At 35.4% G+C, this 20458-nt stretch overlaps 1 protein-coding gene across 7 annotated transcripts in view; it reads left to right on the plus strand.

The window, feature by feature from the left end:
• LOC106869829 (uncharacterized) overlaps window positions 1–20458 on the plus strand; it is a 140333-nt gene that overhangs the window by 81600 nt on the left and 38275 nt on the right. For 2 of the 7 annotated variants that reach the window (XM_014915725.3, XM_014915742.3), the window contains exons 2-3: window positions 7898–7984; window positions 9368–9490. In XM_014915725.3, the coding sequence (XP_014771211.2) occupies window positions 7898–7984; window positions 9368–9490 (210 nt within the window). The remainder of the gene's footprint in view (window positions 1–7897; window positions 7985–9367; window positions 9491–20458) is intronic. The other 5 variants (XM_014915752.3, XM_089346579.1, XM_089346580.1 and 2 more) reach the window with 3 other exon arrangements.

Raw genomic sequence — 20458 nt, forward strand, 5'->3', positions numbered from 1 at the left:
AATTCTTCAGATGCCTTAAAAGCACACACATAGCCTTGACACAACTTCATGGGTCATTGGTGTTAATATCATTTCTAGAGATGTAAGCCTTTTCCCATGAAGGCCAATGAAGTACTTGTAGTCTCTATACATAACAGTTGATCTTAGTAATTTCCTTACCGCAGGCAGGTAGGATTGGTGTTATTGGTCTTCAGTCTAAATACCTCTGAAATTGTAAGGAAATTTAGTGAAGGTACAATTTTGGCAACAAAAATTCAAAAGCCTAACTATTTTGTGAAGTTTCAGCAAAGAATTTAGTGTGAGAACTATGAAGTTAGGCACAATAGATTGGTGTGGGGAGGAAAAGAAACAAGTGCACTGGATGCACTGTTAGCTAATCAAGAGGAGCAGTAGTAGTAGTAGTAGTAGTAGTAGTAGTAGTAGTAGTAGTAGCAGCAGCAGCAGTAGAAGAAGAAGAAGAAGAGATGGGTTGGGGAACAATAAGTCTGAATAAGTGGTCGAAGCATGTTGGTGATAGAATCTTTGCCAGTCAGTTGGATGGCTTTATTTGGAATGTCATCTTGAATACTTATGTATGAAACTGCAAATATGTTAACAGAACTTTAATGTGGATTCTACATGAGCTTTGTAGAGAATTACTAAATAATGAAAACTGAAATATTGGTGGGGAGAGTGGCATCTAAAGAGGAAACTTAATCTTAGGTAAACTGTTTAAAAATGTTATATGTCAAGTCATTAAGAATGAAATCTCCAAATTTGAACTGAAAGTTTATTTAACTTTATCTCAACACAAAGCAATGCAGTTAATCAAAGTATGCACCTAAATTATCAACACAATTTTGCCATGTTATCAATAGCTTATTTATGTTGGCAGTGAAGAATTCTGGAGAGCAAGAGGTGATGGAATCATGAAAGGCTGTTTTTGCATCTTCAGATTTGAAGTCTTTTCTTGGCAAAAAGTTGTCTAATGCCTGGAAAATGTGATAATCAGTTGTTGCAAGGTCTGGTGAATATGGTGGATGACAGAGTACTTCCAAGCTCAGTTCCTGTCACTTGAGTAGCATTCTTTGTGCAACATGTGATCAAGCATTGTTTTGCAAGAGAATTGGCCTGTCTCTATTGACCAATCATGGTTGTTTAATTGCAAGTTCACTCATCATTTCATCCAATTGGTTGATGTATACATCCAGTGTAATTGACTTACTAGGTGTCACAAAGCTGTAGTGGACGACACCAGCATTGGACCACCAAACAGACACCATTAGCTTCTGCTAACTCACATGTAGTTTGAGATGTATCTGCTTTCACCACAGTTTCCAGCTCATCATTATCCACCTTGTTCTCGGGTCTACTTTGGGGCTGATTTTCAAGAGTAAAGTCACCAGACAGGAACTTCTCAAACCATCGATGTACAGTGTGTTCATTTGACACATCTTCGCCAAACGTCTCATTGATGTTTCGAGCTGTTTAGGATGCATTGTTTCCACAATAGAACTCATATTCATAAACAGCACAAATTTTTGATCTATCCGTGGGTTCACAAAAATTAATTTACAAGAGAAAACTCACAATATAACCAGACACCGTGAATTGAATTTTGAAAAGTGATGATGTAACTCTTCAATGTTGAAAAACAAAGAATTGTTAGGATAAAACATAGAGTTCACAACTGTCAAACTTGGTGCATAAAAAAATCGGACATTTCATTCTTAATGACCTGAAACATGCAGTAGGTACAGTTGTGGCTGTGTGGTTAAGAAGTTTACTTCCTAACTACATGGTTTCAGGTTCAGTCTCAGTATATGGAAACTTGGGTGTTTTCTACTGTAGCCCTAGGCTGACCAAAGCTCTGTGAATAAAATTGGTTGACAGGATTTGAAAGAAGCCCTCATGAATGTATGTATATGTGTGTGTGTATGTTTGTGTCTCCTTGTCTTGACATTGTGTGATTGTCATAAACGAATGTCATTTGTTTCCAATATTCTGAAAAAACCTGTCTGGCTATGAGGAAATACTACCTTTCTTGGAAACAAATAATAGTTGCCAACAGGAAGGGCATCCAACCATAGAAAATCTGCCTCAATAATCTCAGTCCAACCCTTGGAAGCATGGAAAAGTGGACATTAAAATGATGATGATGATGTGGAATTACCATGAGAGATATCAGAGTTATGTGACACAGCATTTGTAGTATATAAGAGGGTTTTAGTTGTGTGTTAGTTATGTGTAGAAAGCTATATTACCCTTTAAGATTTACTTAGGGACCCAGCTGAAACTTCATATATTGTGGCATGGGCAGCTACTAGTCTTCCATACTACTTTATTTAGGGTGTGTCTTAGAGATGACTCTGCCATGCACTGCAAGTTGATGCGATAAGAGTTGATGTGTTTATCAGACTTTATGATAGCCTGTTTATTTAGTAATGTGACATGATGTAACTTAACAATGCAATGCACAAATTAAATATGCAAGTTTACATATAAATAATATATATATATATATATATAAATATATATATATATATATAGTAAATATAAAAAAAACCAAGAACAAGCACAAGATAAAAACAACAACATGAAGACGTGATACATGCAAAGTATTAGCATATGCTCAACATCAAGTTTACATATATGGGTGAAATGAAGTCTACAAAATCACACTGTTTTACTTTTTTTTATGCATAACTTTAAGATTGTACTTTCCAATAGTGGTTATGAAGGTAATAATGTCATATAAACTGCTAAAACAATTTACTGAATAATTTAATGTATTTATAGTTTCTGTTTTTACTATCATTCTTGCGTGGTTAAGAAGCTTGCTTTCCAATCAAATGGTTCTAGGTTTAGTCCCACTGTATGGCACCTTGTACAAGTTCTATTATAGCCCTAGGCTGACCAAAGCCTTGTGAGTGGATTTGGTACACAGAAACTGAAAGAAGCCAGCTGTGTATCTATCTATTTATCTGTGTGTGTGTGTGCATGTGCGAATTGGTGTCTCCTTGTCTTCACATCATGTTATATATGAGTTGTAAAAGTGTGTCATTGTCATACAGCGGCATTCTTTGTTTCCAATTTTCCATAAAAACATGTCTGGTTGTTGGTAAACATTACCTTACTTGAAAACAGATGAGGTTTGACTCATCAAATTCTGTCCAACCCATGCAAGTATGGAAAAGTGGGTGTTAAAATAGTGATGATATATATTAAATACAGTAATAACATGTCATATTTAAGATAAAATCTGAAGTGTGCTGTTACAGTGTCCCATTTAATTATTGCACATGGCCAACTTTACTCTGATATGTAAATATGATGAAATCTGCCCTGAGCTTGTTTATATTTTCTGTATGGAGTATCAAGTTTCCTCATTGACTATGAGAAAGTAAGTGTATACCAATGAGGCTTAAATGAAAGCAGAACAAATTTATCTGATCTTTCAACCTGGCTACTGAAGGACTCTCTGGTTTAATAAGGTGTCATTTTCCACAGTGAGGTTAAAAATATGTTTATTAAACATATGGTTGTAACATGTTTATATATTTAGCCTCAAGAAACATACTGTAATAAGTAAAAGCATCTTCCTTCAGTTTCAACAATCACTATTCCAGTTGTTTGCTCAACTGAACAACCTGTTTGTTGTATTAGCATTGTAAGCAGCTGAGTATTCTACACATACATGTGCCCTTAAAATTATCCTCAGGTAGACATTTAAATTACAAGTACAGTTCATGTGACAAGCTCCTGCATAGTTTCCATGTACTGTTTTTCTCACAAAGCTTAGATCAACTGGAAACTCTGTTTGAAGACATTTTTTTTAAGATGTCACACAGTGGGATTAAACCTGGGATCTCCTGATTGCAAAGTGAAGATTTTAACTATGCGTGCATGTGCGTGCATGTGCGCGCACACACACACACACACACACACACACACACACACACACACACACACACACACACACACACACACACACACACACGCGCACACTTTTATGTTTATATATAGTGTGTTTTGCTCAAGCCCAGGTCAATCAAAGCTTTGATAGTAGATTTGGTTGGCAGACACTGAAAGAAGCTTGTTGTGTGTGTGTGTATGTGTGTGTGAGTGGGTTTGTGGTTCCTTTGTTTTCATGTTGCACAGTAGTTATTGGAACGATTCCAATTTTCTCTGAAAACATATCTGGCCATGGGGAAATAATACCTTGTTTGGAAAGAGGTGAGGGTTGGTGACAAGAAGGGCATCTGGCTGTAGAAAATCTGCCTCAGTAAATCCCATATCTGTGCAAGAATGGGAAAGTGGATGTTAAATTCCTTTTATTCTTTTACTTGTTTCAGTCATTTGATTGTGGCTATGCTGGAGCACCACCTTGAAAGGTTTTAGTTGAAGAAATTGACTCCAGGATTCATTTTAAAGCCTAGTACTTATTCTATTGGTCTCTTTTGCTGAAGCATTAAGTTCTGGGGACATAAACACACAAACGTTGGTTGCCAAGTGGTGATGGGACACACACACAAACGTTGGTTGCCAAGTGGTGATGGGACACACACACACACATATATGACAAGCTTCTTTCAGTTTTCATCTACCAAATCCACTTACAGGGCTTTGATCTGCCTAAGGCTGTAGTAGAAGACACTTGCCCAAGGTGCTGCACAGTGGGACTGAACCTGGAACCATGCAGTTGGGAAGCAAGTTTCTTGCCACACCTGCACCTAAAATTGGTGGTTTTATATATATATATATATATATATATATATTGAGGATGGTAAGTCTTGAAGAAGATAAAGCTATAGATATTAGTGTGTAAAGAATGGGTTAAAAACTCCTTATATAAAAAAATTTGAAGCTACACATAGAACCTATATCTTTTGTAAACATGTATCCAGGCTTCAACTTTTTTGATAGAAAGGGTTTTTTAACCCAATATTTTCACACTAACTTTATACGCTTTGAGATTCATCATTCCAAAGAAGAATTATTTCACCTTCTCAAAGTTCCTAAATTCTTATGACGTCAAAAACATAATAATCACATTAAAACTACTCTAGTAGTTTTACTGTTACATTATATTTTTTTATTAATATAATCATCTGATCTTTTTATTCATTCAAAATTGCTCGTTTCAAACCTTCACAATAAATTATTTAAAAAAAAATTCATGACAGTTTTCACACTTAGAAAACAATAGTTTTGCATGAATTTAAAACTGAACACAAATATTGTTTGTCATTCTTCTTGTAATACAGAAATTATTTTTAAACTGCTAATATTTGGATAATTTTAAAAAAAATATCTTAACAACATTTAAATTATGATTTTATCATCTTTTATTAAATATTTTTCTACTCTTCACCGTTTACATAATGTTTGTTTGTTTTTTGTAGAAACTTTCTATTGTATATATAGAAATACAATAACAAAAAAATTCCATTGAATGGTATTGTATAGAAAATGTTTACTATAGTTTCAGTTTACCATCTGAAATAATACATACCTTAATATGTACTGTTTTTTTTTCTGGAACAAATTGTCTTGTGTGTGATTAACTTGCTTGGTGTTGTTAGACTTATGTATGAACTCTATCAGAAAATGTCTGCTGATGTTTTCTACTTCAAACCTAACAACTGACCAACTAATTAATTGTTTTCATGTCATGGCATACCTTTCTGAGTCAGCTATTGTTTTAAATTGCACAATTGCTCTGAAGTCTTAAATAAAATTCTGATCAATTTTGACAACTAACCTGCCTGAGCCTACTCTTGATTGTCTGATATAAACTTTCTGATTAAAGTCATCTAAATTAGAGCTTTTTATTAACATTCCATGTTAATTTGTTTCAAACACCAGGTTAATAATCACAAAATTATTTTAATAAATTCTTTATTATTTTCAAAATCAATTGAAATAAAGGCAGTTACCATATTTCAGCAGAAATATGGTAACAAGGGTTAATTTGTAACTTTTATGTGAACATATGAATATGCTCTCTGTGCATTTCAATTAATTTTGAAAACACTAAAAAAATTTGTTGGTATTACATAAAGTAATTAATTTTTTCATTAGAAACCCTTTTATGATGATATCTCTAATGAAATATACTGACTATGTTTATACTAATTTGGAAAATAATTAAGAATTTTGTTGCATTATAACTTTTACATATATTTCTATATTTAACTTAGATATTTTTTCCCCTAAAATTATGTTGCAAAATTTTAATTTAAACATGAATTCTTTAAAATTCTTAATTTTTGATCATAGGGCTAGAAGCATTCTCAGTTGGGTTGAGGTCAGAATGAATAATAGGTTCAGCTACAGTAAAATTTAGCAAAAATTAACTGCAGAATTAATAGAAATAGGAGGTTGGCAAAAAAAAAGACTATAAATTAGAAACCGATTATTAGTGCTGACTGATTTAAATGAAAGCCTTTGTCGAGTTAATACCTTGATCATAATCTAAATATTTGTCATTCAGAGCAAACTAATCATATACATATTTCCTTCACGTAGTTACTAGCTATAACATGTTTGCTTTTCGCTACCACGTAGCTGCCAGATGAACCATGAATATGATGGTGACTGTTGTCACATGGTTGATGTAGGCGTAGGAGTGGCTGTGTGGTAAGTAGCTTGCTTACCAACCACATGGTTCCGGGTTCAGTCCCACTGCGTGGCACCTTGGGCAAGTGTCTTCTACTATAGCCTCGGGCTGACCAAAGCCTTGTGAGTGGATTTGGTAGACGGAAACTGAAAGAAGCCCGTCATATATATGTATGTATGTATATATATATATATATATATATATAAATATATATATATATATATATATGAGTGTGTGTATATGTTTGTGTGTCTGTGTTTGTCCCTCCAACATCGCTTGACAACCGATGCTAGTGTGTTTACATCCCCGTAACTTAGCGGTTCGGCTAAAGAGACCGATAGAATAAGTACTAGGCTTACGAAGAATAAGTCCTGGGGTCGATTAGCTTGACTAAAAAGGCGGTGCTCCAGCATGGCCACAGTTAAATGACTGAAACAAGTAAAAGAGTAGTGACTACAAGTACTCTTATAGCAGTAACTACAGTTTCCATATAAATGTTTCAAAATTTTGGCACAAAGCCAGTAGTTTTAGTAGGGAGGAACAAGTCTATTACATTTACCCCAATTCTTGTCTGGTACTTCATTTGATTGACCCTGGAAGGATGAAAGCAAAGTTGACCTAAGCAAAATTTGAAATGAGAATAACTGCCACTAAGTATTTTGCTGAATGTGCTAAAAATTCTGCCAGCTGACCATATGAAACAGTGATCCATTTGTTTACAGAAGTAAACTGCACTTCTACTCACAGCTCAGTGGACTAGGACATTTAGAGTTAAGTGTTTTCATCAATGACACAGCATTGATAATGAGATACAGACTATTAACACATGGTCTGGTAACCCAGTATTCTGTCATCACATCTAGCTCTGACTCTTACAGTTTCTCATTAATATTTCAAACATTTTGCACCTTCATCCCCTTGTGATGTGATAGATGGCTGTTAATGCCTGTACTCAGCTAAGTGAAATGTGTACAGTTAACATCATTTTCCCCTTGCTGCTTATGTAGTTCCAGTTTGGCTTTTAATGTTCTTTATATTAACCCTTTGGCATTAAAATTATTCTGTCAAAAGTAATGCTTATTTATTCACATTGTTTTGAATTAATCATGCATTATTTTGTAGCTTTGAGATTTTGATGAGGTAACAGTTTATTTTTAGAGTGATGTTGTAGGGTTGGTGTGAAGGGTCACATCTGGCCAGTTTGAACATATCTTAATAATACTAACCCCAATCTGTTGTTTTTACATGGAAGACATTTTTGAATTGTTTTTTTTTATATTTTTTATTTTTTACTAGTTTCAGTCATTGGACTCTGGCCATGCTGGGGAACAACCTTCAGAGATTTTAGTCAATTGTATCAACACCAATACTTGTTTCAGCCTGGTACTTACTTTATTGATTTCTATTTACTGAATGGCTAAGATATGTTTTTCAACGTACAGGAACAAGGAATGCAACTCAACACATCAGCTTATATTGGTGAACATCATCACAGACATAAGTACAGTTGCAACACATACACACACATATACTTATATGTATATACAACAGGCTTCTGCATATTTTCGGCCTAGCAAATTTCACAGAACAGATATTGGACAGACATAAGCTAAACTAAAAGACATTTGACCAAAATGCATGCAAGGGATTAAGTCTGGAACCACAGGGTTCTAAAGCAAAATTCTTAACCTCATGACAATAAACTTGCAGCTATGAAGCATATAACTTTCTAGCATTCAGATTATTCAAATGTAATACTCATTTAATTCACATTATTTTGAATGATAGCTTTGAGATTTCAATGATGTGATTGTTTATTTTTAGAATGACATTGTTGGTTAGGTGTGAAAGACCAGATCTGGCCAGTTTGAACATAAAACAGGTAGAATATATAGGCTGGGATATGACTGGTTTAAATGTTAAAGGATTAATTTTTAAACAATTCAATTTTTCCCCACATTAACACATGTACATTTATGTAATGATTCTTTCATCATTACTTCAGCAAATGTGGTAAAAACTATGCTTCACTGATGAGGTGAGAATAAGATTGAAACATATCTGGAGCTGACTCCAATATTTACTGAAAACTGAAGAAAAAAGCCATTAATATACATGTATGGGTACATGAGTTCCTATTTCCCCTGTCTTCATGTATGTTTACTGGTTGCAAACAATGGCCTTATTGAGTGTCCTTGTTTCCAGTTCACTGCAAAAGCATGTCCAGGCTTCTTGACATGATGCACAATCTTTGTAAAACAAAAGGTTTGTTCATATATTGTCATTCGTTTTCAGTTCTCTGCATAATCATATCTGGACTGTTTGAAAGACTGGGAGATTGTAAGCTCGCTTGGAAACAAGTGGTCGGGTTGGTAACAGGAAGGGCATCTGACTATAGAAAACTCTACCTGACGTATTCTTGCCTGACCTATGTAGGCTTGGAAAAGTAGATATTAAAACAATGATAATAATGATAAAGCTCTTTTTTGTATATTTATTTCTAGTGTAAAATTTTTAATGTTTCATGCATTACATGTCCACACTAACTCACATAGAGTTAATATACCCTGCTTAAGGTTATAATACACAAACAGTAATATGTTTTAAATCATGGGCCTTTTTTAATTTCTAATTATGTTTATCAAAAAATAAAAATAGCTTATACACTTTATGAAATATTTGATAATTATATTTGGCATATAAATTTTTTTATTTAGTAATCCATTATTATTATTATTATTCGTTTTTTTAAAAATTCTCTTTCAGAGCACTGGAGATTCACTTGATGATGAAGATGAGGGTGACAAGATTGCCTTAGAGACAAAAAGGAATACCACGTTTAATGAGGTAATTCATGCAGATAATCGGAATTCCACTATGGCATCTGATGTAAGTTGCACCAAGCCTTCCTTTGTTTTGTCTCTTATATAATGGATGATAATAAAGAATGGCCTTCATCTGAAACTGGTTGAAATATATGCATATATATATATATATATATATATATATATATATATATATATATATATGTAATGGCTTTGGAAATATGCATTGATCAGATGAGAATATTCCATTTATTCTGCATCTGTGGGATTGTGGTTGGAGATAAAACCTTTGAAATATTGTGATGCAATAAAGGCCTGAGGGAACAATCTTAGTTAATTAATACAGACATACATGTGTGTGTGTGTGTGCACTGATAGAAAATATACATACATCAGTGCTTATAATTATCATATAAGTACACACACACACACACACACACACATGTATTTATGCGTCAAAGGCTATAATACATATATAAGTATAGGTACAGAACATGGGTATGTAGATAAGGAGTTAATTTCCCAACTTCATGCTTTCGGGTTCATTTTCACTGTATAGGATCTTGGGTAAGTGTCTTCTATTATAGCTCCAAGCCTTATAAATGAATTTGGTAGCTGGAAACTGAAAGAGGCCTGTGTGTGTGTGTGTGTTCTTGTGTCTCCTTGTTTTGACATCATCTGACAGTTGTAAATGAGTGTCACTGTCATTTAAGTGGAGACATTTGTTTGCAATTACTGTGTAAACATACCTGGCCATGAAGAATTGCTTGAAAACAGGTGATATATATATATATATATATATATATATATATGTCAGGTTTCCATACAATTTCCAGTTACTATCTCTACACACAATGCAATTGTCAACCTGGAACTATACATAGTTGAAGACATTTGCCCTGGATATTGTGAAGTGAGGGAGAGATCTCGAAACCATATGGTTATGATGTGAACTCTGTATCTACACAACGATGTCTACAAACATCCATCCCAATGCACACAAATTGATAGAAGCTTCTAAACTACAAGGCAGAAATGTTAGGGAAGATGTAAAGTGTAGGTTTTCACACATTTGTAGCCTTACATTAAAAAGTAGATATTGTGTCTGGGCAACATGTTTTTCACTTTGTGATCGGGAAAGGGGAGTGTTACCTGACTAGTTGCAGTATTTTTATACCACTTTCTCAGAGATCAGTTCCTCATTTTTCCTGATCACTGTGATAATTGTAGTTTATAGTTATTTAGTTCACACAAATTTGGTTAGAACTAAAATGATCTACTAAATTTGTTGTGGAAATGACCATTATCATCATCATCATCATCATCATTTAACTTCCATACCCCAAGGTTTGGACAGTTTGCCAGGATCTGATGGGCTCAAGGACTGCACTGTATTCCAGTGTCTGTTTTGGAATGGTGTCTATGGCTGAATGTCCTTATTAATGCCAACTCCTTTACAATGTGTACTGGCTGCTTTTTTTTTCTTCTTTTTTTGTGCCACCAGCACTAGTGAGGTTAGCATGCAGCTTGTGACACTACAGACCTGAAGTGGTTTGATAAATAAACCGAAAGAGTCAATTTCAAAAATATACATACAAAGAAAACCTTTCTGGGCACCTAAATGTTTCTTGCCACTATTTATTTCTTTAGCTGATAAGGAAAGGGACAGATTCCTATGAAATCACTCTAAGAACCTGTTGACCATGAGGGGTTGATTATAAAACAACTGAAACATACAAAGGAAAGAAATCAGGTTCATATTAAAGAAAATAGGCATATGTTTTTACCTTATGATAACTATCCTGGGACATCTAGATATATCTGTGATTACTTACAGATATATCAGCTGGTACAAAAAAATACAGGTAAAATCTTGCAGTAAATAGCAGTCAGCCACGAGAAGTTTAATGTAAAGTGACTGGAACATTCATGGATAATGAAGTCAGTGAAAAAAAATCCTGCTTACTGAAGTAATTAAAATACTTCCAGAGTATTCTATTAGGAAAGGTAATAAGCTAGAAGACTTCAAATACTTTAGAATGATTTATATGGTATCTTGACACATAAAGGCTGCTCAAGGCATATCTTAATTTGTCTGATTAATGGTCAACAATTAGTATGTGAATATATGTGTTAACATATAGCATATAAAGGTAATCATAAACTATTCCTAACAACAGTGAATTCATTGCCATTTCAAAGAACTTCTGGAAAGAAACTATAATCGTTTGATTTACTCAAAGACAGTAAACAAAAACAAAGGAATATCATATCATTATTTTACTTATGGGAAAACAATCAGACTATGCTGAGAACTTTCCTAATCTTGTAATCGTAGACCTTTTTACATTTACAGCTCTTGGAATTTACATATAGCTTAGTTGTATTTTTGTAAGAGTTGTTTGGTTTCTAATCTTCCATTTGAATTAATGACATGTAAATGAAATAAGTGGGCACATCACCAAAAGAGAAATAGGTTTTGTGGACATGGCATCAGTCTTAAGATTAGAAGTAAGCAGCTTTATGTTGAGCTGAGATCATGGCCTAGTATTGATTGGTAGCCTAGTGAATCTCATTGACTTCACTGATGCCATAAGGAAAGGCATAAATGTCCCTTATTCTATGAAGTCTTCATATGTGTTGTTGTTGTTGTTACTTCCCGTGAGGTCTTCTTAGTAAAAAAAAAAAATATTACTCCATGATATTAACCTTGTCAACAGATCAAATACTAAGAACCTGATAGGGGCTTGTTCTGCTATCTCCAGAGCACAGATTTTCATCTTAGGAAGTTAATGGATCTGAATATCATTAGCGACTGTCTGACATCAAAAGCAATCACTTTCTGACCATCTTTAAGATGTTACAGCATATGTTAGGAAAAAGAAAGTGATTTATTGATTCTGCTCAGACAAAGATTATTTACTTCTTCAGTATTAGGAATTACATATTCTGACCAATAATGAGTATCCATTGATAAATATCTCTTTAGTTTTATTTTTACATGAGTTGTTGTATTCCTAATCATCCATTTGAATTAATGACATGTAAATGAAATAAAAATATTGAAAAAACAAAAAACAAAATGAAGTTAAATAATAGTCTGAATAGTGCATACTTTTGTAATAACTTCTCAGAAATACAGATTTGAAATTAATTAATGGCATATTCTGTATTTCTCTTTTACTTGTTCTGTGCCCAAGCTGGGGCAAGGGTTTAGCTGAACAAATAAAACTTATTTGAAAGTCTAGTACTTCTCTTTTGGTATAAACAAACCAACATGGATTATCAAGTGAGGGAAGGACGGAGACATACACACACACATGCATGCGCATGCATGCATGAAAGCCTTCTACAGGATTGCAGGTAAAATGGATGGCATTTATGGTTTTTCCCAGTTGAGGTTGGCCATAGGGGATTCCCTGCTGAGTCAGTATGGAGGATGCTTACAACCATTGGAATGAGAGGAAAGGAGAAAAAGGGTGGCTGTGCACAGGGTGGGAGAAACAGCTGAAAGAGCCTCTTGTTGGCTTTGAAGCAAGAGAGAGGAGTTAAGCTGGAAGTTAGGAAGAGATGAGGAGCAGTGATTTGGCCATCTCTACGGACCTACCAATGGGAGGGTGTTACAGTTCAGAGATGAAACACCCAATGAACATTGGATACCGTCTGATGACATCAGTTCCACCTGGCCAAAACTCCTTTCACTTTGTTGAGTGGAAAAGCACCTCTTTCTAGATGTTATTAACACACACACACACACATACACACTGTCTGTCTGTGTCTCTCTCTCTCTCTCTCCCTCTCTCTCACTCACACACACACACACACACACACACACACACACACACACACACACACACACACACACACACACACACGAGACTTCTGCTCAGTCTCTGTCTGCCAAAATCACTCACAAGGCATTGATTCGCCTGGTTGAATACCTTTACCCAAGGTGTCACACATTGAGATTGAATCCAATTAGTAATCAGATTTTCAAATCTTTTCTGGAAAAGTCTAGAATAACCAAAACCTGAAAAAAAAACAAGTATTTCTTATATAATTTAAGATTAGTAGTAAAATACCTTGCTGTATTGCCAGACAGAAGTTCAATCCCAGTTAGCATATGAAACCTTACAGTTCTATATTTAAGAGATGAGGAATTACGTACATTATTTACATTATTTACATTTGACAGATATTTGTCCTCATCTTGTTTGTTGTTAACACAACATTTCAGCTGATATACCCTCCAGCCTTCTTCAGGTGTCTTGGGGAAATAGTAATGCAACACTTCGCAAATATCTCCTTCGAGTAAAATCACCAATAGAAGAGAATATGACCAAAGACTGCATGTACTCCATCCCATGCAGCTGTGGCAGATTATACAAAGGTGAAACATGCCAGACCCTCAAAATAAGGGTAGACGAACATTGCAAAGCTGTGACATGAGGAGATATTGATAAACTGGGTATAGCTGATCATGTATGGAAAAATGGAGACCACCTCCCCCTTTTGGATGAAGTTAAAATGATAGATGGAGAACACCACTGGAAAATATGAAAACTAAAAGAAGCAGCACATATGATAGGACACAACAACCTCCTAAGCAGACTGAATGCAGATATGAGTAGCATATGGGAACCGGTATTAAGGAAGGATAGGAAAATATTAGATTTGTAAACCCTAAAATTCATTCACTCCATAATTGTCCATGGGCATATGGTGTAGTGGTTAAGAGCGTGGGCTACTAACCCCAAGATTCTGAGTTCGATTCCAAGCAGTGACCTGAACAATAACAACAACAATAATAATAGTCATAATAATAATAACATTGAAAAATACCTTAGGAATGAGAACTCAGGTTTGAAATTTCCTCAAGAAGTATATCAAGAGTGTATATCATCCGAAACGTGTTAACAACAAAGAAGATGAGGACAAATATCTGTTGAATGTAAATAATGTATATTAAACCTTGTCTTGTTCATTTCTGTAGGATAAGTGCTTCTAAAAGGCTATGTTGTGTTAGAAAAATAAAACTTTTACATACACACATTCATGGAAATACTCCAACATAGACAGAACCAACAATGGTTCAAATTACTAAAGAATATACAGAAATTGTAGTTGTGGCTGATGCCAGTGCTGCTTGACTGGTGCCTGTGATGATGGCACGTAATAAGCACCATCCGAAAGTGGTTGATGCCAGTGCCCCCCGACTGGCTCCAGTGCCGTTGGCACATAAAAAGCATCATGTGAATGTGGTCGATGCCAGTGTCACCTGACTGGCTCCTGTGCCAGTGACACAAAAAAAACACCAACTCAAAGTGGTTGGTGTTAGGAAGGGCATCCAGCTGTAGAAACCTTGCCAGATCAGATTGGAGCCTGGTGCAGCCTACTGGCTTGCCAGTCCTCAGTCAAACCGTCCAACCCATGCCAGCATAGAAAACAGATGTTAAACGATGATAATGATATGCACACATTACACAAATTGAAGGTGACTGCCAAAAACTATTTTGGAATTCTATTCATTTTTTTTTTTTCCTTTTTTAAGTATTGGTCCAGTGTTTATTTCTTATCAAAGCAGGTTTAGTCTTGATTGGTTCAAATTTTCTCATTTGTCACGTCAAGTGCATTAGTGCTTAATTTAGTTATTTTTCATATACATGCATGGCTGTGTGGTTATGAAGCTTGCTTCCCAACCAAGTTGTCTTTGGTTCAGTACCTTTGCATGGCACCTTAGACCAGTGTCATCTATTATAGCTCCAGCCCCATCAAAGCCTTGTCAGTGGATTTAGTAGATGGAAACTATGTGGAAGCCTGTTTGTGTGTGTGTGTGTGTGTGTGTGTGTGTACATCACAAGTGCTGTTGTTCATTTCCAGTCTTCTGTGTAAAACATGTGTAGAACATGTCTAGCTACGAGGAAATGTTACCTTACTTGGAAACAGGTGAGAGGTGGTGAAACTGCAGAAAAGTCTGTTGTGTGTGTGTATGTGTGTGTGTGTGTGACAAGTAGTGTTAGTGTGTTTGCATCCTCATAACTTAGTGGTTCAGCAAACGATACTGGTAGAATAAGTACTGGAGTTGATCTGTTCAGCTAAAAATTCTTCAAGGCACTGCCTCAGTATGGCTGTAGTCTAATGATTGGAAACAAGTAAAAGATAAAAGCTCAGAATATAGACAGTATACTGTGTTTGCCAGTGAGCAGAAACATGACTGTTGATAAACCACTGTGCAAAATTATCTTCTGTTTCATCATCAACATCATCATCAGTAGTGGGTTAATGTCCCACTTTTCTATGCTTGGAAAGATTTTCTGTGACAAGGTGCCTTTCCTATTGTCTACCATTTCCTGTTTCTAAGCAGGCTAATATTTCTCCTCCAAGGTCAGACATATTTTTATGGAAGCTTAGAAATGAATGATATTGCCTGTATGACAGAGATGCTCATTTGCATCTATCACATGACAAGGAGGCACAACATACACACTTATCTCTCTCTCGCTGTATATGTTGAAGAGCGTAGGCTCGAAACATAAATGACTTTCTCACCTTCCTGAGCATCAAACTAAAACATCTGCTTGTTGTTTATACACCTGTCTTTTGTTTTTCTGTAAATTTCATATATCATCATCATCGTTTAATGTCCACTTTCCATGCTGACATGGGTTGGATGGTTTGACTGGGGACTGGTGAGCCAGATGGCTGCATCAGGCTCCAATCTGATCTGGCAGAGTTTCTACAGCTGGATGTCCTTCCTAACGCCAACCACTCCGAGAGTGTAGTGGGTGCTGTTACGTGCCACCGGCATGAGGGTCAGTAAGGCGGTACTGGCAACAGCCGCGCTCAAATGGTGCTTTTTACGTGTCACCTACACAGGAGCCAGTCTGTTGGCACTGGCAACACCCTCACTCGAATGTTGTTTTCCATGTATCACTGGCACGGGGGCCAGTCAGCGGCCCTGGCAATGATCATGCTCGGATGGTGCTCTTAGCGCTCCACTAGCATGGATGCTAGTCATGCAGTGCTGTCATTGAATTTGATTTCGATTTATATATATATATATATATATATATATATATATATATATATATATATATATACTCGCTCATATACCAGAGGGGATCCCTTAAAGTAGTAGTCAGTTTCCGTTACTTAAGTGACCAAGTTAGTAGTGGGGGTGGTTGTTCCAAAAGCATAGCTGCTACAATAAGAATAGGCTGGGCGAAGTTCAGAGAGCTAGTACCTCTGTTAGTAATGAAGGGCCCCTCTCTCTCTCTCTGAGTGACAGGCAGATGGTATGATGCCTGTGTATGAACAGCTATGCTACATGGCAGTGAGACATGGGCTATGACTACTGAGGAAATGTGAAGACTTGGGAGAAATGAAGCCAGTGTACTTTGCTGGATGGGTAATATCAGTGTGCATATGCAACAGAGTGTAAGTGATTTGAGAGAAAAACTGGGTATATGTAGCATCAGATGTAGTGTACAAGAGAGAAGACTGCACAGGTATGGCCATATAATGCATATGAATGAAGACAATTGTTTCAAGAGGTGCCAATCACTAATTGTAGAGGGAACATGTGGAAGGGGTAGACCCAGGAAGATATAGGATGAAGTGGTGAGAAAGGATCTACAGACATTGGGACTCACAGAGGGGATGACAGGAAATGAGACTCCTGATGGTTTGCTGTGCTTGAAAAGACATATTAAGCTAAGTAAAAGTGTGGTTGCCCTTGCATTTAGGTTTGTCTCCTGCAACTCTCTCAGCTGAACATCCCTAATTTTGCAGGCTCGTAGGTTCTGGTGCCATGAAAAAGGCACCTGTGATAGTGCTGCGTAAATGCACCCAATACACTCTGTAAAGTGGTTGGCATTAGGAAGGGCATCCAGCCATAGAAACCATGCCAAAACAGACATGGAGCCTGAACAGCTCTTCAGCTGGTCAGCTCTTGTCAAACCATCCAATCTATGCCAGCATGGTAAACAGACATTAAATAATAATGATGATATATATATATATATATATCTATATATATACACTACTACTACAACCAACAAAAAATGCTCCCACGTGGACTATTGACACCAGTAAAGAAAAATTATGAACTCTTCATTTAATTTCATTTTTTTAAATATGTATTTTTGATAAGGTTCGTTTTCACAAGAACCGAAACATATTAAAAATATTTCTGACAAAATTTTAAATTAAAATTCATTTTTTATATATTGGCGTTTTCAAACTTCTTTTTTATAAATATATATATATATATATATATATATATATATTCACATCATATGTGAAAGGCTTCTTTCAGTTTCCTATTTATCACTCACAGGGCTTTGGTCAGGCTAGAGCTACAGAGAGACACTTATCCAAGGTTACACACACACACACACACGTACACACACACTTCATTTATGCTGAGCTTCTTTCTATTTACCACTCACTGCTTTTGTGGTCAGCCTAGAGCTTTAGTAGAAGACACTTCTCCAAAGTGCCATGCAGTAGAACTGCACCTAAAACCACATGGTTGGAAATCAAACTTCTTAATCATGCAGCCATATATCCTTTTTAAATATGGGGAGGAGATCTGTGTATAAGATGCTATTCATTGAAAGGGAACATCGAGCTACAAACGTGTTGAAAATCATTAGTCTAAATTAATGAAAGTTGTCTTTGTTGCTACAGTGAATTAGTTAGTGCTTACTTTACTAAAGGTGTTGACTAGTTAATGGTAGGAATCATAAGTATCTTATAACAGGCGAATGACTAGTTAATATACAGGAATACTACAATACTGTGTAGGATGTGCTATATTAGTGGCTACATAAGAGATGTAGTGTATTCTCAGATATACTCTGTAAGGAACCAACACTTAAACTTTATCCTATGTACTGATACTGAACACAGCAGTTTGGACAGGAACCAAGTCTTCCTTGGTAAGTTGAGCCTCTATCATCACCAACACTATTATTACCATCATCTCACCACCAATACCACCATTGTAGTGTTCCAATAAAACCATGCTTATAAAAGAGCTCAATGTTTTAGTACACATTAGTATTTGAGCTTGATGTTACTGTTATTTACTAGTTCTCTCTTCCTTCTTTCTGTTAGAGTGCATGTGTGTGATGCACCAAACATTTTTAAACTGCACTTCAACTTCAGCTTGACTTTGACTAACACATGATTTCTGCACTGTTTCACTTTTAAGGAAACAAAATGCACATTTCGTGGAAAATTTATGATTGTTATTTAAAAAAAAAAAATATTATGGTTGATCAAGAAAAGTATTTCTGTTGTTTAAGAAAAGCATTTCCATTAATGAAAGAAAGTATTTTTGTTGATCACAAGTTTTTTATTTTTGTTTTTTATTTATTTATTATTTATTTATTTAAAAAAATTTTTTTTGTTGATCAAGAAAACTATTTTTGTTGATAATAAAATTGTCAAGAAAAACATTTTAGTTGATCAAACAAAAGCATTTTTCTTGATCGAAAATATTATTTTTGTTTATCAGGAAAGTATCTCGATTGTCCTGTAACATATTTGTTTTGGAAGATTAATTTGAACTGATTTATCTTCATGCTAACAGTCATTAATTTTGTTTTTTATGTATTTGTCATTATTGATCTTCACATAACTTCTGTTCATATTTTCATGTCATCAATATTAGAAGGGTAAGGGTTAGCAGAGTAACAGTAATTATAAGTATGCCAGACTAAATGCTTTTTTGGTGTACAGTTACATCTATTGAGTTTTGCCTTTCATCATTCTAGGGTTAATAAAATAAGCACCAGTAAAATATCAGCATTGATTTAATACCCTGTTTCTTTGCTGTAAAATGAAACGCATGGCTTTATGCCACAAGTGAAGCACTGTAACCCCTACCTCCAAAATATGTGGCCTTGTGTTGGTTATGAGTTTTCAGAAGTCAGAAAAAAATGACTTGTAACAATTGATCCAGCTTTTTACATTCTGAGTTCAAATTCTGCTGAGATTAACTTTGCCTTTCATCTCTTCAAGGTAAAGTATCAGTTAAGTACTGGAGTCAATGATATCAACTAATCCTCACCCTTTTAAAATTGTTGGCCTTGTGCCTAAAATCAGAAACCATTAACATTAAAATAAAGCTGGCAAGCTGGTAGAATTGTTATCACACCAGACAAAATGCTTTGCAGCATTTCTTTTGGTTCTTTACATTTTGAGTTCAAATCCTGCTGAGGTCAACTTTGCCTTTCATCCTTTTGGGGGTCAATAAAATAAAGTACCAGTCGAATACTGAGGTTGATGTAACTGACTAGTTCTCCCCCACCAAATTTCAGGCCTTGTGCTTATACTATAAGGCATTATTATACCTAACAAAAGGCATTTGAGTGGTGGAGCAGTGTTCTTTTGACTTCTTTGTTCAAGTCCCACTGTTCTTTCTTCCATACAGGGTGTTTAAAATACATACTAGTTAAATATTAGAGTTGATGTAATCAACTGTATTGCTTCCCAAAATTTGTGGACTTTTACCAAATGTAGAAACCATTATTATTATCATTACATTGCTGGCCTTGTGCCAAAATTATTATTATTATAAGGTGGTGAGCTGGCAGAATTGTTAGTATGCCAAACAAAATGATTATGTTCTGTATTCAAATTCCACCGAAGTCAGCTTTACCATTCATCTTTTCAGAGTCAATAAATTAAGTACCAGTTGAGTACTGGGATCAATGTAATTGACTATCCCTCTCCCCTGCATTACAGATTTTGTGCTTATAGTAGAAAGGGTTGTTATTAGAAGTTGTAACTTAGCTGGTTAGCAATAACAACACAGTTCAGAGTTGTTGCTCTATTAAAAAGTGGTACTTCAATATGGCCATAGGCAAATGGTTAAAAGGTGGTACCAAATGTTAAAATAAATTTAAATTCTCTATATTTTCTTGCATTTAAAACGGATTTTTCTTGCCCTCCAAAAATGTATTCTCTGAAGTATGTGAGTAGCCATGTAGCTCCTCTACAATAAGAGCCTGCTCTACCCCAA

This window comes from Octopus bimaculoides, chromosome 2 (assembly GCF_046866305.1).
Source record: "Octopus bimaculoides isolate indiv1 chromosome 2, ASM4686630v1, whole genome shotgun sequence".
Classification (NCBI taxonomy): domain Eukaryota; kingdom Metazoa; phylum Mollusca; class Cephalopoda; order Octopoda; family Octopodidae; genus Octopus; species Octopus bimaculoides.